Below are 19,741 nucleotides of genomic sequence, written 5' to 3'. Positions count from 1 at the left end.
TAATTTATATAAAATAATTTATTCAATTTATACTAGAAATTAAATTTAAATATTAGCATATTATCTTGCCAAATTCACTAAAAACGGATAAAAAAACACTTTAAATGATGATATAGAATTTAAAAAAAAAACAGTAAAATTCTCAGTACGTGTAGTGGAAGAACATCAGGCCACAAAACGATGCTGGATAACATTTTCTTGTTCTACGATTAAAGATGCTCTTCACGTCTCTTTTAACATATAATTCTTTGCTTTCTTTTAACGCTTGGAATCTGTTCGTGGGTTCAATTTTACCTATAAATGAAGATGCAGCATTACATGGAGAGAACATGATAAAGATAGTGATAAACATTTCAGAGGCAATATGCAAGGAAATAAGAGTGTTGTGAGGCTCAAATCTACCCGTTTTCCGTTGGAAGTCAACACCAAAACACTGAAATACAACGCCCAGGATGGAACCACCGGGTTCTCTTCGGAAACCACATACTCCCTCGGTGACACCGTCGTAACTATCAACATAACCCAAGAGATTTGCTCCGGTCGTGTAAAAACCGTGTACGTCGACATCTCCGAGGACACTGGTAAGGGTTCTTTCGCTAAACTGAGCATGCGAGTCACGAGAAACAAGAGGTACGGCATTTTATGCAATTACATGAACACCTTATTCGGGGGATCCTATAATTCGGTTAAGGAGAATTACTGTGCTCCACCATTACCGGAGAGAGAAATGGTTCATTATATTTGCGGTGAAAATGGTTTCGGAGGGTGTTTCACTCTGGAGAAGAAGAAGGAGGAGTATGGTACGGTAGTAAGAGTGCAGGCGACGCACGATTTCATGGTTGGCGAAGAGACCATGCACATGAAAGTGAAAATAAAGAATGACGATAAAGGAAGAGAAGAAGAAGGGTTGAATGTTGAAGTGGAAGGACCGGTGAAGCTTACAAAGGATTATGTGAACCATGTGGTTTCCGGAATGAGGAAGAAGATGCTAAGTGCGATTGAGACAAGTACGGTTTCACTTGCTAAAAACGGCACCGTTCAGCATTCGTCTAAGGATGGTAGCCGAGAAATTGACAGTCGTGTAAAATTGACAATGTCTCGCGTAAGGAGTTATGAACCCAAACCATGACTTGTCATTAGATCAGTGTTACTTTTTAAACTTTTAAATAATTTCTAAATACCGTGTGGAGATATTTAGAAAAAAATAAAATTATGATATAGAAAAAAATATAACAGTGTCAACTATTTATAGAATTATATTTTTATCAATGAGAAAATAAAATTAAAATTTAAAACAGTTTATAAAATAAAACATAATTTTTATTTATTTGATATATGGTCTTTTATGAATGTAAATTTTCTGAACTTGTTATTTGAAATTTTCTTTTGTATAAAGCTTTCATATGGATCAAACTTTAAGATATAGTAGGGAAATTTACATCATCATGAAAATTTAAATAGAGAAAAAAAAAACTTGGAGTGCTAATTAGAAATCTGTTAATGAAAAGAGGGATCTTAATATTTTTATTAGGTCTGTTGTAATGATAGTAAGCATTATATCATATGATATTGTATTTTATTGATGATGTATATAGTAAAAGGAAGGAAGGATTAAGAAGGATGAAAAAAGAAAACATGATACATTGTGAAAGAAACGTGTAACTGTGTTATGTTTACAGATGTGCCAATATACAAGTAAGAGAAAAAAACATAACTATACTACCCAACAAACTAAACTAACAGAACTAACTAGATAAAATACAATAGACTAAATCTCTTCATCCTCAAAAGTAAATCTTTTCAAAACATGCATGTAAATATACATTCTTTTGGTATTTTTAAAAATCAGCAAGTGAAAAAAAAACCATTAATCTTTATTTTATCTTTTCCTTATGTGCTTTTATGGATGATAAATTCCTAATATACCATTATTTACGTAAATAGGTCAAGTTGTGTTTATTAAACACGACTTCAAAACATTCAAAATGAACCGTGTAAAGTTATGCAGGGAACCAAATGAACAGTATGAAGTCATGGAGGGGGACACGACTTCTTCATTTGAAGTCGTTTTGGCCCTCACGACTTCATATTTGGTCAACAATTACCCATTTATGTAATATTCTAGACAAATATGTCTAATTTGTTGCATATGACTAGTTTGTTGCAAAACCCTCAGTTTTACCTATAAATAAAATGAAGATGCAGGATTAGATGGAGAGAACACGACAAAGAGAGTGAAACATTTGAGAGGCAATGTAAGGAAATAAGAGTGTTGTGAGGCTCAACTCTACAGGTTTTCCATTGGAAGTCAACACCAAAAGGCTGAAATACAACTATGAGGGTGGAACCACACCGGGTTCTCCTCGGAAATCACATACTCCCTCGGTAACACCCTCGTAACTATCAACGTAACCCAAGAGATTTGTTCTGGTCGTGTATACGCCGTCTACATCGACCTCTCCGAGGACAGTGGTAACGGTTCTTTCGCTAATCTGAGCCTGCAAGTCACGAGAAACAAGAGGTACGGCATTGTATGCAATTACACCTTATTATGCGAAGTCCCATTGAGGCAAGTACGGTTCAACGTGTTAGAAACAACCCGCTCAACATTCGCCCAAGGGTGGTGTTGATGTTCCTGAGGGTCGCGTGCGTATGCGTATGACGGTTGATAGTATCACTCCTAAGAAATCGTATGACTCCCAGAGAACTTAGATACTGTTTAATATATACAGGAGAAAATAAAGTTGTAAGTTTATAATATGATATAATAAGAATTGAGAAATAAAAAGAAAAAATATTGTATGATAAATAAAAATTGTACTTACTCTTCTCATATGGCCTGATATGAGAAGTTATTAAAATGGGTTTCAAAGTATCAATTTACCGTATGAAAATAATCAGAAAAATAAAACTATGATTATAAACATTTATAATAGTAGGTGTAAACTATTTATAAATGTTCATTAGGATATATTGGTCCATATATCTATCAACCTTTTATTGACTGAGAGGAGCTAAGTCAAACTATATATTTCATAGAACTGTTTAATAAGAGATAAAAAAAATGTATGGTGGATTGAAATTTGAGCTTTCTAAAGTTATTTTATGGTTTGGAAAAGTAATGTGTGATTTAATATTTTAGTTATTTATAATATTTAATAAAATTAATATCTATTTATCTAAAAAAATATTCTCTTTAAATTCGTCTCCAGTTCTCTATTGCCTTGCTTTGTTTAATGGAATTATCTCAAACATATAACAAATTGTCATTCAAAAAGGACCTCCTTAATTTCAAAATTACATTTTAAATTTGTTTATATACATAATAAAAACAATAAATATGTTAGTTATTGAAGTAATTAATATACATTCATTTTATTTTTTGTAAATACACACATTTTTTTCAAAAATATTTGGAAATAAATAAAAAATTTAATATTGTGTTGCAAATTTAAAATATCATTTTCTTTTATTTTTTGAAATACTAAAATTATAGTAATTTTGGATATTTTATTTCAGTGACATCATTATAAAACCACTTTTCATTTGACAATAGACACTCGTTTAGGTGAAAGAGTTGTATGTTATTGATGGGTTTATTAAGAGAAGTTTTATTATGAAGATACAAAGTCCAATTAACATAAGGGATTGATACTCTATATAATCTAAAACCTTAATGTTCTTCCTTAATGGTGATGAAGAGCTTCCTTACATTATCACAGTGAAGCACTGTTTCGTAGCTTCGTGTAGTTCTCATGGTGTCTCTGTTGTGGCAAAGATTCGCAGTAACGGCGGTGACGGGGATTTGAGTGTCGAGATTGAAAAACCTCGGAAACATCCGAAAGGGGAGTTGTTGAAGATGTTTGATGATGTCAAGGGAAAGGACATGGAGTTTGGGAACCAAAACAATGACAATGTTCCGGTCATGAACATGAGCGGTCAGCAAAACATCTCTGCGGTTTTAAGCGCCGCTGGATACGCTAAAGGCGATTATAACAATGCTATCATATTTCGCGGATGTAAATTTAGGTTGAAGAGAGGAAGTGAAAGAGTGTTATTCTCAAAATAACAATCTTTCAATCATGATTCCAGTCGCTCAGCGCTAATTCCTGAGGCTTAGCGCCCTGACCTTTTTTTTATTTTGTTTTAAAGGTTTTTTTTTTTTTCTGTTCCTTGTATATCTGTATCTCTTCTTCTCTTGTACATACGCTTTTCCACATGCAGAAATAAAATTTTCAGCTTTCATCTCTTAGTTTCATGGAAAGTCTATGGAACATCACAAATATTGTCATCGTCATGAAGAAAATGTTCAGCAGTTGGTACTTTGAGGCTTTGAAAAGTTCCTATGGTATCATAGCTAGCTATTATGTATTTGATAAACCATGTAATGAGAAAAAAAACAAGAAAAAGAAATGTTCTCGTTATAAACTTTTTAACAAGAACATTGTCTCCAATGAAGAAAGTATTGTCTTGACCTACTCTATAATAGTGTCATATTAGCTTGCATGCTTGTATTAATCAATCTTGCACATTGTGCATTAATGAAAAGTTGGATAACCCGTTTGAGTGTCAAAGACATTTATTTAACTAATATTCGTACAAACATTTGCTTTTTGCTATACAACGTTGAGTTATTATGTTTCTCAACTAATTAAGGCAACCTCATATGCAAGTTGATCATCGTGTTCTCATATATTTAGAGGAATCTCCTCGTATTGACCTTCTTTTTCCTTCACAAGATACTGTTTGCATTTGAGTTTGTTCAAATTTTGATTGGGTCTGTTATAGTAATCTTAGACGTTCTAAGTTCTAAATAATGAATCAAGGCCAACTCCTATATCGCCTAGGTCGACTTAATAATACATTCACTGCGTTTCGAAAAACGATATTTGGTTATCAAATTACTTGAAAGTCTGTTTTCTATTAGTTCGAATCTTTCCCTTGAGGGATTTGTTTTCCAAAGCCATAGATTTACCCTACTTAAGTTTTAAAAAGTCTCTATAAATACCAAACAACTATGACCAAGTGAAAACACTTCATCACACTGACTTAAAATTACTAAATTTTGAATCGAAATTCTCTTTCTGGATTACTTAGAATATCTTGGAAGAACCATGAGTGGAACGGAGGGAAAGTTGTCCATAGTGCGTAAGAATAGTTTTTATCAAAAGCGGTTAAGAACAATGAAACGTAAAAAGAAAGACTGAAAAAAAAAAGGAATAGTAAGATCAAATCAAGGAACGGAACAAACATGAAAGAGGTACGTGGGATGAGAATAAACGCTCTATACCCTTTAATTATGTTTGTTTTTCATTCTCTATATTTGTAGTTCTTATCAATTTCATTTACTATTTAGGAAAACGAAATTTCATTTTAGTAAAAAAAAATGATTTAACTTACAGTTATAATTTACAAAAATAATTGATTCAATTTATACTAAAAATTAAATTTAGATAAAAACGGATGAAAAACAAAAGCTTTAAATGATGTTTTGGAATTTTTAGAAAAACAGTAAAATTCTCTATACTGGAAGAATATCAGACCACAAAAATATGCTAGATGCTGATAAAAAAATAATAATAAAAAAAAGAAAGATGCTGGATAACATTTTTCTAGTTGTAGGATTAAATATGCTCCTGGCTCTTTTAACATATATAATTCTTTGCATTCTTTTAACTGTTAGTTGGAATCTGTGGGTAGGTTCAGTTTTACCTATAAATGAAGATGCAGGATTAGAGTGAGAGCAGACGAGATAAAAATAGTGATAAACATTTGAGAGGCAATGGAAGGAAATAAGAGTGTTGTGAGGCTCAAATCTACCCGTTTTCCGTTGGAAGTCAACACCAAAAGGCTGAAGTACAACTATGAGGGTGGAACCACCGGGTTGTCTTCGGAAATCACATACTCCCTCGGTAGCACCCTCGTAACCATCAACGTAACCCAAGAGATTTACTCTGGTAGTGTAAACGCCGTCTACATCGACCTCTCCGAGGACAGTGGTAAAGGATCTTTCGCTAATCTGAGTCTGCGAGTCACGAGAAACCAGAGGTATGGCATTTTATGCAATTACATGAACACCTTATTCGGGGGCTCCTATGATTCGCTTAAGGAGAAATACTGTGCGCCGCCTTTACCAGAGACAGAAGTGGTTCGTTACATTTGTGGTGATAGTGGTTGCGGAGGGTGTTTCACTCTGAAGAAGAAGAAGGATTATGATGATGATGAGGTGGTGAGAATGCAGGCCACGCACGATTTCATTGTTGGCGAAGAGACCATGCACGTAAAAGTGAAAATAAAGAATGACGATAATGTGGGAGAAGGAGGGTTGAATGTTGAAGTGGAAGGACCCATGAAGCTTACAACGGATTATACGAACCATGTGATTTCGAGCATGACAAAGAAGATGCGAAGTGCGATTGAGGCAAGTACGGTTCCACTTGTTAAAAACAGCCCCGCTCGACGTTCGCCGAAGGATGGTGGCGGAGAGTTTGATGTTTCTGACGTGGACAGGATTGCCAGTATCACTCCTAGACAAGAAACAACATATGTTTCTGGCCATCGCGTGCGTATGAATATGCATAGGATGAGCTCTATGTCCTGAACAAGAATAAGGGTTATGAACTAGTTGTTATGGTCTCAAAAACGTCGTTTCCCATTAGGTTGGTGTACAATAAAGTGGGTTGTGAATGTATCAATTTACTTTACTTTACATAAACCTTTTGTAATGGCTACTATTTAATTTTAAGAAGTTTATCATTTTGTTAATCTCATAGATAATCGAGAATGATATTTTGACACTTTTTTTTTATATTTATTTGATATTATTAGTCACCTTTTCTTTTTTCTTTACAAATACAAAATTCATTAAAAAAAACATAGTGGGTTGTCAAATGATTGTATTTACTTTCAAACTATTTTTTTCAATAGTTAAACTATACTTTAAAGTATAGTTTAACTATAGGAAAAAATAGTTTGATACTATAATGTTCAACTACAACAACCACAACAACCACAACAACCACATCAACCACAACAACCACAGCAACTAACAGATCAACCAGAAGATGAAAATGTTTATGGAGATTACTAGTTATGTTTTTAGAAGTAGGGCATCTATGACTCAAACTTATTCCCTCAATAACTTATTTCATGTTATTTGAACTTATTATAATTAACAATTATGTAAACTTTCCTATTATGATTAATGTGAAATGCTTGTTTGTAGGTTTTAAGACTTAATTTATTTGTCAAATTTGTGAATGGATATAATGTGCAGGTGTTGTGAATTGTCTATTTGATATGGGCAGGTCTTGTAAATTGGCTGTTTGAATGAGCAGGTCTGCTATTACAAAAACTATATACATTATATACGGATTATCCGTATATAATGTTATTTACAGGCTTTTTATATACGGATTTTTGGTTGTATATAACACCATTTTTTATACGGATTTTGGAGGTTATATACGGATTTCGGCCGTATAAAATTGCGATTTTTCTTGTAGTGTTTGACACTGAGATTTTGCTTTACATATTCATTTGTACGCGTAATAGACGTTAACATTCAATTTCATTAGGATAAATAAAAATTATTTAAAAAAAAAACTCCAAAAATATGATAGGAATAAAAATGGAGAGAATTTAAAAAAAATAGAATAAATAAAATTAAAAAATGGAGTAAATGAAAGAAAAAAGATTTAGATAATTCACTCTAATCATTTTAACCAATTTCTTTGTAGTCTATGTTGGAGTCACCCCAAGATCCTAAACTTCTTCCCTTCATAAAGACATAATTTCTAGGAGGAAGGGAACACCTCTTTTGAACTAAATAAAAAACATAGAGAAGGAGCACGAAGAAGAAAGGAAAAATAAAAAATAAAAAATAAAAAACTATCTAGTTTTACGAAGAACGAAGAAATAAGCAAGTAAAATTATCTAGGTTTACTGTCACTTCTAATTTCCTTTTATTTACATTGACTATTCCTTTTCTTTATATTATTCTTTTTTTCCAAATTTCGTTTTATAGGAGATGAATGGTGGCATTGGTATGAATATTAAGTTCGAAAGGTATGATACTGTTAATTTCTTTTGTTTGTATGTATTTCCAATTTGTCATTATATTTTTGTTTTAATATTGTATGTGTTTTTTACATCTAATTTTGGATTTTTTCTTGTAGGCATTATTATTTTTATTATTTGTTATTTTATTTTAATAATTTTATGATTATGCAAATATATTTTTATATATTTACTTTCATGTTTCTCTTCTTGGAAAGTCCATGGAACATTATATTATCATCGTTATGGAGAAAATGTTCAGCAATTGGTCGTTTGAGGCCTTGGAAGGTTTAACATGGTTTGAGAGTATTATGTATTTAATAAACCATGTAATGAGAAAAAACAAGAAAAAGAAATGTGCTCGTTATAAACCTTTTAATTCTGCTAAGAGTCACGGTTACCTCGGTGAGTTAATTCTGCTACTGTTATGACCTAGTGAAAACATTTCATCACTAACTTAAAATTACTAAACTTTGAATCGGAATTCTCTTTTTGGATTATTTAGAATATCTTTGTTGCACCTTTATTCTAAGAATTATTGAAAGAGCCATGAGTGGAGCAGAGAAAAAGTTAAGAAAAAGTTATTCTATTAAGCTAACTAGCACAATGGATTATCCTTCACATTCTACATATATACCTCAGTAGAACCTTTGTTATAAGCAAAATTGTGAAGGATCTGACGGGGACGTTATCGTCCCAACAAGCGCTCTCCATCGCTCTTCAACTTACTTACTGAAAATGCTTTTTCGAATAAGCATAGGTCAATCGATTATGGCAATCATTAGACTATAACGTGATTGATCGATTGTTGTTGAGTGCGATTAACCAATATAAAAATAGGTTAACGCACATCAGTTCAGTAATTATATTTAAGATATGATTGAGCTTTAATTAGGTTAATAATAAATAAAAGTTCATTATAAATAATATAGATAAAAGATCATAGTAAAATAATTGATTAATTATTACATTTAATACTTTTGCTTTCAAATACTTATTCACTTAAGCATCAAATTCAAAATACTTTCTATATGTATCATTTGAGTGGTTTGGAATGAGCCCATGATAGACAAACCCGAACATCGAGAAATATAGCGTGTTTGAGTCCTAAAGAAACAAAATATAACTAGAAAGACAAAAAAAAAAAAAAAAGAAATAGTAAGATCAAGGAACAGAATAAACATGAAAGAGGTAGTGGGATGAGAATAAATTATATTGCCTTTATTTATGTTTGTTTTATTCTCTTGATTGGACTCTTCTATTGCTTTTGACGGTTCCGGTTTTATGTTGATAACCAGTCGGTATTTTTTGGTCGGCTTGTACTGATTTTTTGTGATCGAACATTCTCTTATGATTGTTCAGTCAAGTTTGTTCGTTTTTGTTTTTGGTTGTGCTGTTTGATCTTTGTTATATTCGACCTACGTTCGGCTGCTTATGATCGTTCGGTTTTGTTTTGTTTGTTTCAGTCGTTTGGATTGGTTCACTACTGCATTACGAGGATATGGCACCGGTTGGTTTTCTTTATACGCACCGGTTTTACAACCGAAGCATATTCAGACGAGGTAATAAGACATTGGTTTTATGCCTCGGTTATGAACTGAGTCAGAAAAAAATGGATTATACCTCGGTTTTTAGGTAACCGAGGCGATAACTTGTTTTTTTTTTTAATTTATTCACTGTCAAATGATCTTCTAACGTTCCCAGAGCTAGTAAACAGTCATTCTTTGGCTTAGGCATACAGTCATTCTTTGGCTTAGGCATACAGTCATTCTTTGGCTTAGGCATATCTCTTCACTGTCAGCCAACCACACAGCGAACAACACACAGTGAACAACAAGCCAACCACACAGCGAACAACAACACAGAAAGCTGATTCGGAGAAGATAATATCAATAAGAACATAATATCACTGATTCGAGAACTTTCAGTAAGAACAACAACACACGTATAAACGAAATCAAACATAATATCACACACACACACAGAGAAGTTTCGAGAAGATTCTAGGCCTTCGCCGCAAGCACTGATTCGGAGGCCGTCGGCGGACCACTGATGGTGGTCGATGCGGCCGGAGATCGTTTCACGTGCCCCAGATCGTGACGGTACCGGAGGCGTCTGCGGAGGCGAAACGCGCGATGGTGGCCGGAGGCTCACGATGACCACAGATCTGGCATTGGAGGCTCACTATGACCACAGATCTGGCCTCCATGCGCGCTGCGAGTCTGATGGCGGGCGGAGGGATTGCGGTTCGGCAGGTGGTGGTGAGGATTCCGGCGAGGGTTCTAGCGGCGGGGATTTGGGCTTGACAGGGTAGGAAACTGGTTGGATGATGATGGGTTGGGAGGGTCTGGCGGGAGGGTTTGAGTAAGAATCGGAGGAAGAGCAGAGAGAACCGGAGCCGCGGTGAGAACTAGAGGCACCGGTGTCAGTTGTCGGAGGAATAAGCGGCGGCAGCGACAGAACTGGAGGCACCGTGGAGTCCAGAAGCACCGGCGGAGGGAGGTAGACACCATCTTGATGGCTCGACGGAGAGGCAAAGATGAGAGAGGCGTGCGAGAGAAAATCCTGCGAGAGAGAAGCCTTTGCGAGAGAGAAGCCTTTGCGAGAGAGAAGCCTTTTCAGATTTTCAGATTTAACCTAAGGGCAGCCCATTATGCTTCGGTTGGGCCTGCACCGAAGCAGTAATGCGTATTATGCCTCGGTTCTGAGTTGAACCGAGGTAATAGCGCTTTGTCAGAAAAAAAGTGGTGAAATGACATGACTTTTATGCTTCGGTTGTCCTTTTACCGCGAGACAATAACATACATAGGCACCAGTTCAAAAATAACCGAGACATATAATCACTCAGTATTTACAAAATTGCCACCGCGCTTTTATACGCTTCGGTTTCAGTAAAACCGAGGCGTATATAGCGTGTTAAAATAGCTTTTTTTTACTAGTGGTTATATATTGTAGTCTGTCTTTTCTTTTTGGAAGTAATTCAATTTCGAAGTATTCAGATCATTTCTTTCTATCTTTCTCTATGTTGCTTTTCTTTTCTTGATTTTTCTGCCTTTTCTGGTTTCTCTGCATCATGCGAACCCAACATTTATTTTTTTATTAGAAAATGAAATTTCATTTTAGTAAAAAATAAGTTCTTTTACTTATAGTTATAATTTATATAAAATAATTTATTCAATTTATACTAGAAATTAAATTTAAATATTAGCATATTATCTTGCCAAATTCACTAAAAACGGATAAAAAAAACACTTTAAATGATGATATAGAATTAAAAAAAAAAAACAGTAAAATTCTCAGTACGTGTAGAGTGGAAGAACATCAGGCCACAACGGTGCTGGATAACATTTTCTTGTTCTACGATTAAAGATGCTCTTCACGTCTCTTTCAACATATAATTCTTTTCTTTCTTTTAACGCTTGGAATCTGTGCGTGGTTTCAATTTTACCTATAAATGAAGATGCAGCATTACATGGAGAGAACATGATAAAGATAGTGATAAACATTTCAGAGGCAATATGCAAGGAAATAAGAGTATTGTGAGGCTCAAATCCAGCCGTTTGTTGGAAGTCAACAACACCAAAACACAGAAATACAAGGCCAAGGATGGAGCCACCAGGTTCTCTTCGAAAACCACATACTCCCTCGGTGACACCGTCGTAACTATCGACATAACCCAAGAGATGTGCTCCGGTCGTGTAAAAACCGTGTACGTCGACATCTCCGAGGACACTGGTAAGGGTTCTTTCGCTAAGCTGGAAATGCGAGTCACGAGAGACAAGAGGTACGGCATTTTATGTAATTACATGAACACCGTATTCGGGGGATCCTATAATTCAGCTAAGGAGAATTACTGCGCGCCACCTTTACCGGAGACAGAAATGGTTCGTTATATTTGCTGTGAAAATGATTGCGGAGGATGTTTCACTCTGGAGAAGAAGAAGGAGGAGAAGCATGGTACGGTACTAAGAGTGCAGGCGACGCACGATTTCATGGTTGGCGAAGAAACCATGCACATGAAAGTGAAAATAAAGAACGACGATAAAGGAAGAGGAGAATTGAATGTTGAAGTGGAAGGACCGGTGAAGCTTACAAAGGATTATATGAACCTTGTGGTTTCGGGAATGAGGAATAAGATGGTAAGTGCGATTGAGAAGAAGGGTCGTTAGATCAGTGTTACTTTTTAAACTTTTAAATAATTTCTAAATACCGTGTGGAGATATTTAGAAAAAATAAAATTATGATATAGAAAAAAATATAACAGTATTTATAGAAATTTTAGATATATCGATCCACATCTATCCACCTTTCTTGACTGAGAGGAAGTCATAAACTAGTTCATATAGAAGTATATATGTAATAAGAAAATGTATGTGTTTTGTGAAGTTTGAGTTTTTTAAAGTTTTTATGGTTTGGAAAAGTAATGCTTGATTTAATGTTATAGTTATTCATGAAAAATTATAATCTATTTATCTAAAAAAAATATTCTAATTATTAAATTCGTTTCCCTGATTTCCCTATCGCCTTACTTTGTTTAATGGAATTAATTATCTCAAAAATGAAATTATATATATTTCACATTCTCTCCATCGTAACCACAACTCTATGTTGCGCATCCTCACATGCAAAGGTCATCGTTGGCGTTACTAACGACATAATTGATCAAAATAAAAAAAAACTAAAGGAAAGAGAACGAGAGAGCAGAAAGAATATGAACCAGATCAACAAATTTCACCCATGAATTTTTCATCGATAAAACATAACTATACTACCCAACAAACTAAACTAACAGAACTAACTAGATAAAATACAATAGACTATATAAATCTTTTCAAAACATGCATGTAAATATACATTCTTTTGGTATTTTTAAAAATCAGCAAGTGAAAAAAAAACCATTAATCTTTATTTTATCTTTTCCTTATGTGCTTTTATGGATGATAAATTCCTAATATACCATTATGATAAAAGAGATCACGCAATATTACGTAAATATGTAAAGTTGTGTTTATTAAACACGACTTCAAAACATTCAAAATAATGAAATCGTGTTCTAAAACTACGGTTTCTAATATATTATATAAATATTGTTTTCTAGTATAGTTTTATATAATATATTTTACAGTTCGTTTCTCTTTTAAAGTTTATGGTTTTATGTTCTTTTAAATTTTTATATAAACTTATCTTTTAATCTTAAACTATTTATTTAATATATTTTTCAAAAAAAATATGTTTTGTTAAAGTTTTATCCGATCATATATTTTTTTATAGATTCTTTATTTTGAAATATTTGTTAGTAATTTAATTAAAGATTTGAATAATGATTTTAATTTCTTCTATAGTCTTTAAAATTTGTTATGTTTCTTATTTTATTTTATGTGAAAATATTTTTTTATTTTGAAATTTTTAGATAAATTATTTTTACATGTTTACAAAATTTATTTTTTAACAAATAAATATACGTATGTTTAGTTGTAATTTATTAATAAAATTAAATAAAAAATATTATTATATAATTTCAATATAAATTTTAATTTCAAATTTTTTTATAATTTGATGAATAATTTTATATATTGTTAAAATTATATAATAATATTTTCTTAACAATTTGATAAGTAAATTAAAGTAAAAAATATACATATTTTCTTATTTAAATAAATATATTTTAATAATAAACTTATCTAAACATTTCCAAACGAAAAATATTTTCATATAAGAAATCAAAAACATTATTTTTGGTTCATTAATTAAATTATTAATAAATATCTCAAAATAAAGAATACATAAACAATATATGATTGTATAAAAATTTAACAAAAGATAAGAAAATTTTGAAAAACGATCAGCTATATTATTAACAAAGAGTTTAAAATTAAAAAAATATGTTTGTATAAAATTTTTAAAAAATAAAAAACTACAAACTCTAAAACATATATAAGTAATAAAGAATAAAATAAAGAAACCATATGCTAAAAACACTTTATCACACTGACTAAGAATTATTATTGAAAGAAGCATGTGTGGAGCAGATGAATATTCTGAAAGTATCGTTTTCATCAAGTCGTGAAGAATAATGAAACCTAAGAAGAAAGATTGAAACAAAGAAACAGAACAAACATGAAAAAGGTAAATGGAATGGGAATAAAGGCTAGTCTCTTTAATTATTTATGTTTTGATTCTCTATATTTGTATTTTTTATAATTCTTTTTACTATTTCGGAAAAATAAATTTCCTTTAAGTGGAAAAACTTAGTTTCATTTATATAAAACAATTGCTTCAATTTATATAATAAAAATTAAATTTAAATATTAAAATATTATCTATCAACCTTTATAATAAAACATTTATAATAGTAGGTGTAAACTATTTATAAATGTTCATTAGGATATATTGGTCCATATATCTATCAACCTTTTATTGACAGAGAGGAGCTAAGTCAAACTATATATTTCATAGAACTGTTTAATAAGAGAGAAAAAAAAATGTATGGTGGATTGAAATTTGAGCTTTCTAAAGTTATTTTATGGTTTGGAAAAGTAATGTGTGATTTAATATTTTAGTTATTTATAATATTTAATAAAATTAATATCTATTTATCTAAAAAAATATTCTCTATAAATTCGTCTCCAGTTCTCTATTGCCTTGCTTTGTTTAATGGAATTATCTCAAACATATAACAAATTGTCATTCAAAAAGGACCTCCTTAATTTCAAAATTACATTTTAAATTTGTTTATATACATAATAAAAACAATAAATATGTTAGTTATTGAAGTAATTAATATACATTCATTTTATTTTTTGTAAATACACACATTTTTTTCAAAAATATTTGGAAATAAATAAAAAATTTAATATTGTGTTGCAAATTTAAAATATCATTTTCTTTTATTTTTTGAAATACTAAAATTATAGTAATTTTGGATATTTTATTTCACTCAGTGACATCGTTATAAAACCACTATTTTTTTTGACAAAAAGACACTCATTTAGGTGAAAGAGTTGTATGTTATTGATGGGTTTATTGAGAGAAGTTTTATTATGAAGATACAAAGTCCAATTAACATAAGGGATTGATACTCTATATAATCTAAAACCTTAATGTTCTTCCTTAATGGTGATCTCTTTCGTATCGGTATATTCTTTCTCGAATAGAAATATTCTCAATCATGAATATTACTTCATATGATTATTCTTCTTAACATGACATACATATTTGAACTTTGTTGAAGACTTTCAATTATAAATCATATTGTATTCATATGAGCTGATCACTAAGACTAATCATTGAGTTTGAGACCACTAATATCGAGAGGGAATTCAGTACTTAGCCTAAGTGGAGAGATGTCTTTTAGTCAAGAAAGCGTGTTAGTAGCCTTTGGATGGGAGAAAAGAGAGATTTTTTTTACGTATTCATAGAACCACCTTAGTAAAATTACAATTCCAGCTTAATTTACCATTTGATCGGGCTAAAACTGTGATAGGTCACAACATATGGTTCTTCAGTTTTCAACATTGAGATCATCAAGTGAAGATTTGTGATTAGATAAATGAATATGGTATGTTTTATTTTAGATTTCTCTTTCTATTTGAAAGCATTATTTTTATAATATATTTTTTAGAATAATCCAAATGTGAGTCTATATCTCGCATTAGATTAAAATAATAAAGTAAAACACCATATAACAAAAAAACTCATAAACTCAATACTTCAAGACTTTAAGTTAAAAATGGTCTCAATCTTTTAAAAAACAAATATTTCAAATACATATTTAGGTATTTTTTTGTTATTGTTTTGTTTAAAAATTGAAGATGACTCATAAAAGATAACACGTTTTCACACAACAAAAAAAGTACAATTCAAGTTGGTGTGATGGTTTTATTTTTATCAAATGGTATTCTAAAAAATAATTTTAATATAATTTAATTATATTTTATGTGAAATTTATATTATTTATACATGATAATATTTTTAGTCAATGAGATTTTTAACCCATATTCATAAATTTAAGTTTGAGACTAAATATTTATTTGTGATTCAATTGTAACCGAACAACAAAGTGATAAGATCTACAAACTTTGTTAAAATTATACTTTAATATTATATTAAAAGACACAAAATAGGTTTAATCCCATCCTAAAAAATAGACTTATAAGGAATATAATGAAATGTGTTATGATATGCGTGCTACAAAGAAAAGATAGAATTATTGTTTAAGTATTTATAATATTTTAATTTTTTTTTCTATATTGCATAGAAGGTAATTTTGCTAACAAAAACTAGCAAATTTAGATATTAATTATACGAAATATTTTTTATTAGTTTGAAGACTTATAAGTAAGTTTTCTTTAAAAACTAGTTTTGGCTTCGATAGATTTTCATTTCATGGTATTATGAGTTTTGCGTTTATTATATTTTTCTTTCTCTTTTTATAATATTATCTTTTAAGAGCACATGATGAATGAACTTTTAAGTGCAAAGTTGATTCTGGTGTGAAAGTTTCATAATGATACATAAAAAACAATAACTTTAAAAAAATGGGAGAAAAAAGGTTTGAATTATATTAAAAAATTGAAAAAAAAAATGGAATCATTCATTTTTTTTATTGGTTATGTGATTGAATGTCGCTTGAAAAGTCAAATTCATTTTAACTCTACAAAGTTTACAAAAAAAAATATCACTTTTAAGTTAAATGATGTTTAAAGTGAATTTTATTTATAGTTGAATTTGAGAAAAACAAATATCAAACAGATTGATTAAACATTAAATAAAAGTTTAAAGTTGGTTTAAATGTTCCAAAAATTGTAGCATCGAAATATAAAAATGTGTGAATTGTGCATTATCATGCCCTGATAGTTTCGTGAAAGAAGAGGTGTAACTTGATGGATGAGAAAGAAGGATTGAATGGAAAACATATTATCCTTATTTTTACATATTAACACAACAAAATATTTTTACATATATTATTTTTTCCTTCAGGTGTTCACTAATATACGTAAATTAATATACGTAAGTTAATTACAAAAATATTATTATTTGTAATGAGAGGAAAAATATAATTTTTCACTAAGCTAAAGTACGTTTAGGATAATAAAAACTAGATTTTCTCAATAAGGAAATAAACTTAAAATTTAAAGCAGTTTAGTTTAGAAATTAAAACATAATTTTTATTTATTTCATAGAGTAGGAAATTTTATATTATCATGAAAATTGAAAAAAAAATGAGAGTTAATTAAAAATGTGTTTAGAAAAAGATTTAGTGTATTGTTCAAATTTTGGATGCTACATAACAGAGACAGAGGCGTGAGAGGGAAATCAGAAAGAGCAAAGAAAAGGAGCGAAGAAGAGCATCGAGTAGGATTCTTCATCCCTTCACATCGTTGCCAAGATGAGTACTATGAAATTTTGCCGTGAATGGTTTGTCCCCTCTTCATTTTCCTCTTCGATTTTCCCTCTTTTGAATTCTTTTTGTTCATTCATTGCTTCTGGTTCAGTAACAACATTCTCTACCCTAAAGAAGACAGAGATCAGAAGATTCTTCTCTACGCTTGCCGCAACTGCGACCATCAGGTTCTTCTCCTTTTCTTTTATCCCTTTACAGCTAATTTTTGTTTTGAAGTGTGGAACTCTGACGGACTGAAAATTGTCTTCATGTTTTTGCCACGTCAAGTACCCGTTTGCATTGGTTTATTTTGGGACCGAAAAAAAGTTTGATTTTTTTAGTAGAAAATAGCGATTATTTTATTGATTTAAGCTCTACCCAATCATGGGTCAAAATGTTGGTTGTCTTTGTTTTGAAGAAAATGTTGAAAGGGGTTCTTTGCATTTCTGATATGAGTAATTTTAATGGGACATGCTTGTTTGACTATTTTTTTTTTTTTTTTTTGTTCAGGAGGTTGCAGATAACTTCTGTGTATACAGGAATGAGATACATCATTCTGTTGGAGAGCGCACTCAAGTGTTGCAGGATGTAGCTGCAGATCCAACGCTTCCTCGGACCAAGTCTGTTCGCTGCACTCAATGCAATCATGGTGAAGCTGTCTTTTTCCAGGTAAATTCCTGTTCTGTGTTTGAAACTGTGAAATTGTTTTGTTATTTTTGCAGTTTGCTATCTTGGTATTAGAATTAAGCAGAAGATAGATTGTAAAATGGTCCTTGCCAAGGTTAGGTCATATTGCAATATTCTGATTTAGTTCCACATTGGATGGGTATCCCCTTCTTCCTTGTGTGTGTGTACATGGAGCGATGTGGAGGTAGAGCTGTGAAGATTTGAGGATAAATATTCATAAGTTTATTATTTCTTGCATATAGCACAATATTTCTGTTTAACACTATGCTGCTCTTTCTAGTCTTGACATATTGCACAAGGAGAGCAACTAATAAAGAGATTTAAGCCTTGACATTTATCTAATGTGTGTAAGTCTGTTTAGGGTTGTGAAAGTATACTGGCTATTGCATAGATAGCAGCCATGAGATATAGGTTATAAGTAGATTGTAAACCCTTTCTTGTCTTTACGTTGATATAGTTTGATAACCTTCATTATTTGGAAGTTTAGGCAGATTTACTTTAGAATGATTAAAGCATGAACAAGTTTGACTTCTATTCAGCATGGCTTGTGATGCTGCCTTAGTCTCCATCATTGTAGTATTCATGGTTCTGGGCAGATTGTTGCAGTGAATAAATTTCGACTTTTCTTTTTCTGGGAAAATATTGATGAATGTAGTACTGGGTATTTTTTTTTTTGTCCCTGCAGTCATTTGTCAAATAAGAAACTAAGGGGATTTGTTTTCCTTTGCTAAATAGTCAGTGTTTTTGTGATATATAACACTTTATGTAAGGAGTTGCTTACTTGGTTGACTTGAAAATGCTAGAAGATCTTCGTGTTTCAAATGTTTCTTTTTCAAGTACTGATCATGTATGCTACAGATCTTGGTAAGATTTTATTCATGGTTTGGAAAGTAGGTCTTCCCATTCTATTTAATTCTTAATTATTTAAATTCTAAACTGATTTCTGCACTGAACACTAGACTCTAGTTTGGCACACCTTGATGAGGAACCTACTATCGGCTGCAAATGTCTTTTGAATGCTTTTTTGGCAAAATTTTCAAACTGCATTTTAGTTACTCATGTGGCATCGCAATTTTTTTTATGTATTCAGGCAACAGCAAGAGGGGAAGAAGGAATGACACTTTTTTTCGTTTGCTGCAATCCAAACTGTGGATACCGATGGAGAGACTGAAATTTGAGCTTCTTCAGATGAAGGTTCAATACTGGGGAAATCCAATATTTGTTTTAGCCTATTTTGAAAAGTTAATCTTTTTATTTTTCTTGTCAAGTTTCTGAAAAGCTTTTGGAAAACAGAAACTACTTCTCAAATTTTAAGCTAAAGCAAAAAGGGCTCTGTTGTCTATAGTATGACAGAGGAGAGAATGCATTTCTGAAAAGCTTTTTATTTTTGTTTTAACTGCAGTTTCTGATCTAATGATTAAAATAGTTAATGTAAAACTGTTGTTAGTCAGTGCTGATAACTTGTACGGATAGGCCTAAAACAAAGTGTCATGCTATTTTTAAATTTTATTCAACATTTTCTAAATCTAAAAATGAAGTGTCACTTCCTCATACCAGAATTTTGTATGAAAAATACTTCACATATATTTACTTACACTTCTATTTTATTTTGTA

General features: G+C 31.3%; 4 protein-coding genes across 4 annotated transcripts; all 4 read left to right on the top strand.

The window, feature by feature from the left end:
* Positions 1-324: 324 nt before the first annotated feature.
* LOC148203208 (uncharacterized) lies at positions 325-1,332 on the top strand. Its single transcript, XM_088106442.1, has one exon. The coding sequence runs from the start codon at positions 365-367 to the stop codon at positions 1,127-1,129; it is 765 nt and encodes a 254-aa protein (XP_087962568.1). The 5' UTR covers positions 325-364; the 3' UTR covers positions 1,130-1,332.
* Positions 1,333-5,678: 4,346 nt separating this feature from the next.
* Positions 5,679-6,797, top strand: LOC148203207 (uncharacterized). Its single transcript, XM_088106521.1, has one exon. The coding sequence runs from the start codon at positions 5,783-5,785 to the stop codon at positions 6,599-6,601; it is 819 nt and encodes a 272-aa protein (XP_087962647.1). The 5' UTR covers positions 5,679-5,782; the 3' UTR covers positions 6,602-6,797.
* Positions 6,798-11,536: 4,739 nt separating this feature from the next.
* On the top strand, positions 11,537-12,443 carry LOC148203206 (uncharacterized). The gene has a single exon (XM_088106425.1). The coding sequence runs from the start codon at positions 11,577-11,579 to the stop codon at positions 12,225-12,227; it is 651 nt and encodes a 216-aa protein (XP_087962551.1). The 5' UTR covers positions 11,537-11,576; the 3' UTR covers positions 12,228-12,443.
* A 4,876-nt stretch (positions 12,444-17,319) lies between these two features.
* LOC124843108 (DNA-directed RNA polymerases II, IV and V subunit 9A) lies at positions 17,320-19,741 on the top strand. The gene is made up of 4 exons (XM_047319745.2): positions 17,320-17,475; positions 17,553-17,628; positions 17,951-18,109; positions 19,218-19,741. The coding sequence occupies exons 1-4, from the start codon at positions 17,447-17,449 to the stop codon at positions 19,296-19,298; spliced, it is 345 nt and encodes a 114-aa protein (XP_047175701.1). The 5' UTR covers positions 17,320-17,446; the 3' UTR covers positions 19,299-19,741.

The sequence above is a fragment of the Vigna umbellata genome, chromosome 2 (genome assembly GCF_029865625.1).
Source record: "Vigna umbellata cultivar VRB3 chromosome 2, Vumbellata_1.0, whole genome shotgun sequence".
NCBI classification, from domain to species: domain Eukaryota; kingdom Viridiplantae; phylum Streptophyta; class Magnoliopsida; order Fabales; family Fabaceae; genus Vigna; species Vigna umbellata.
This window is presented reverse-complemented; position numbering and strand designations above follow the sequence as displayed.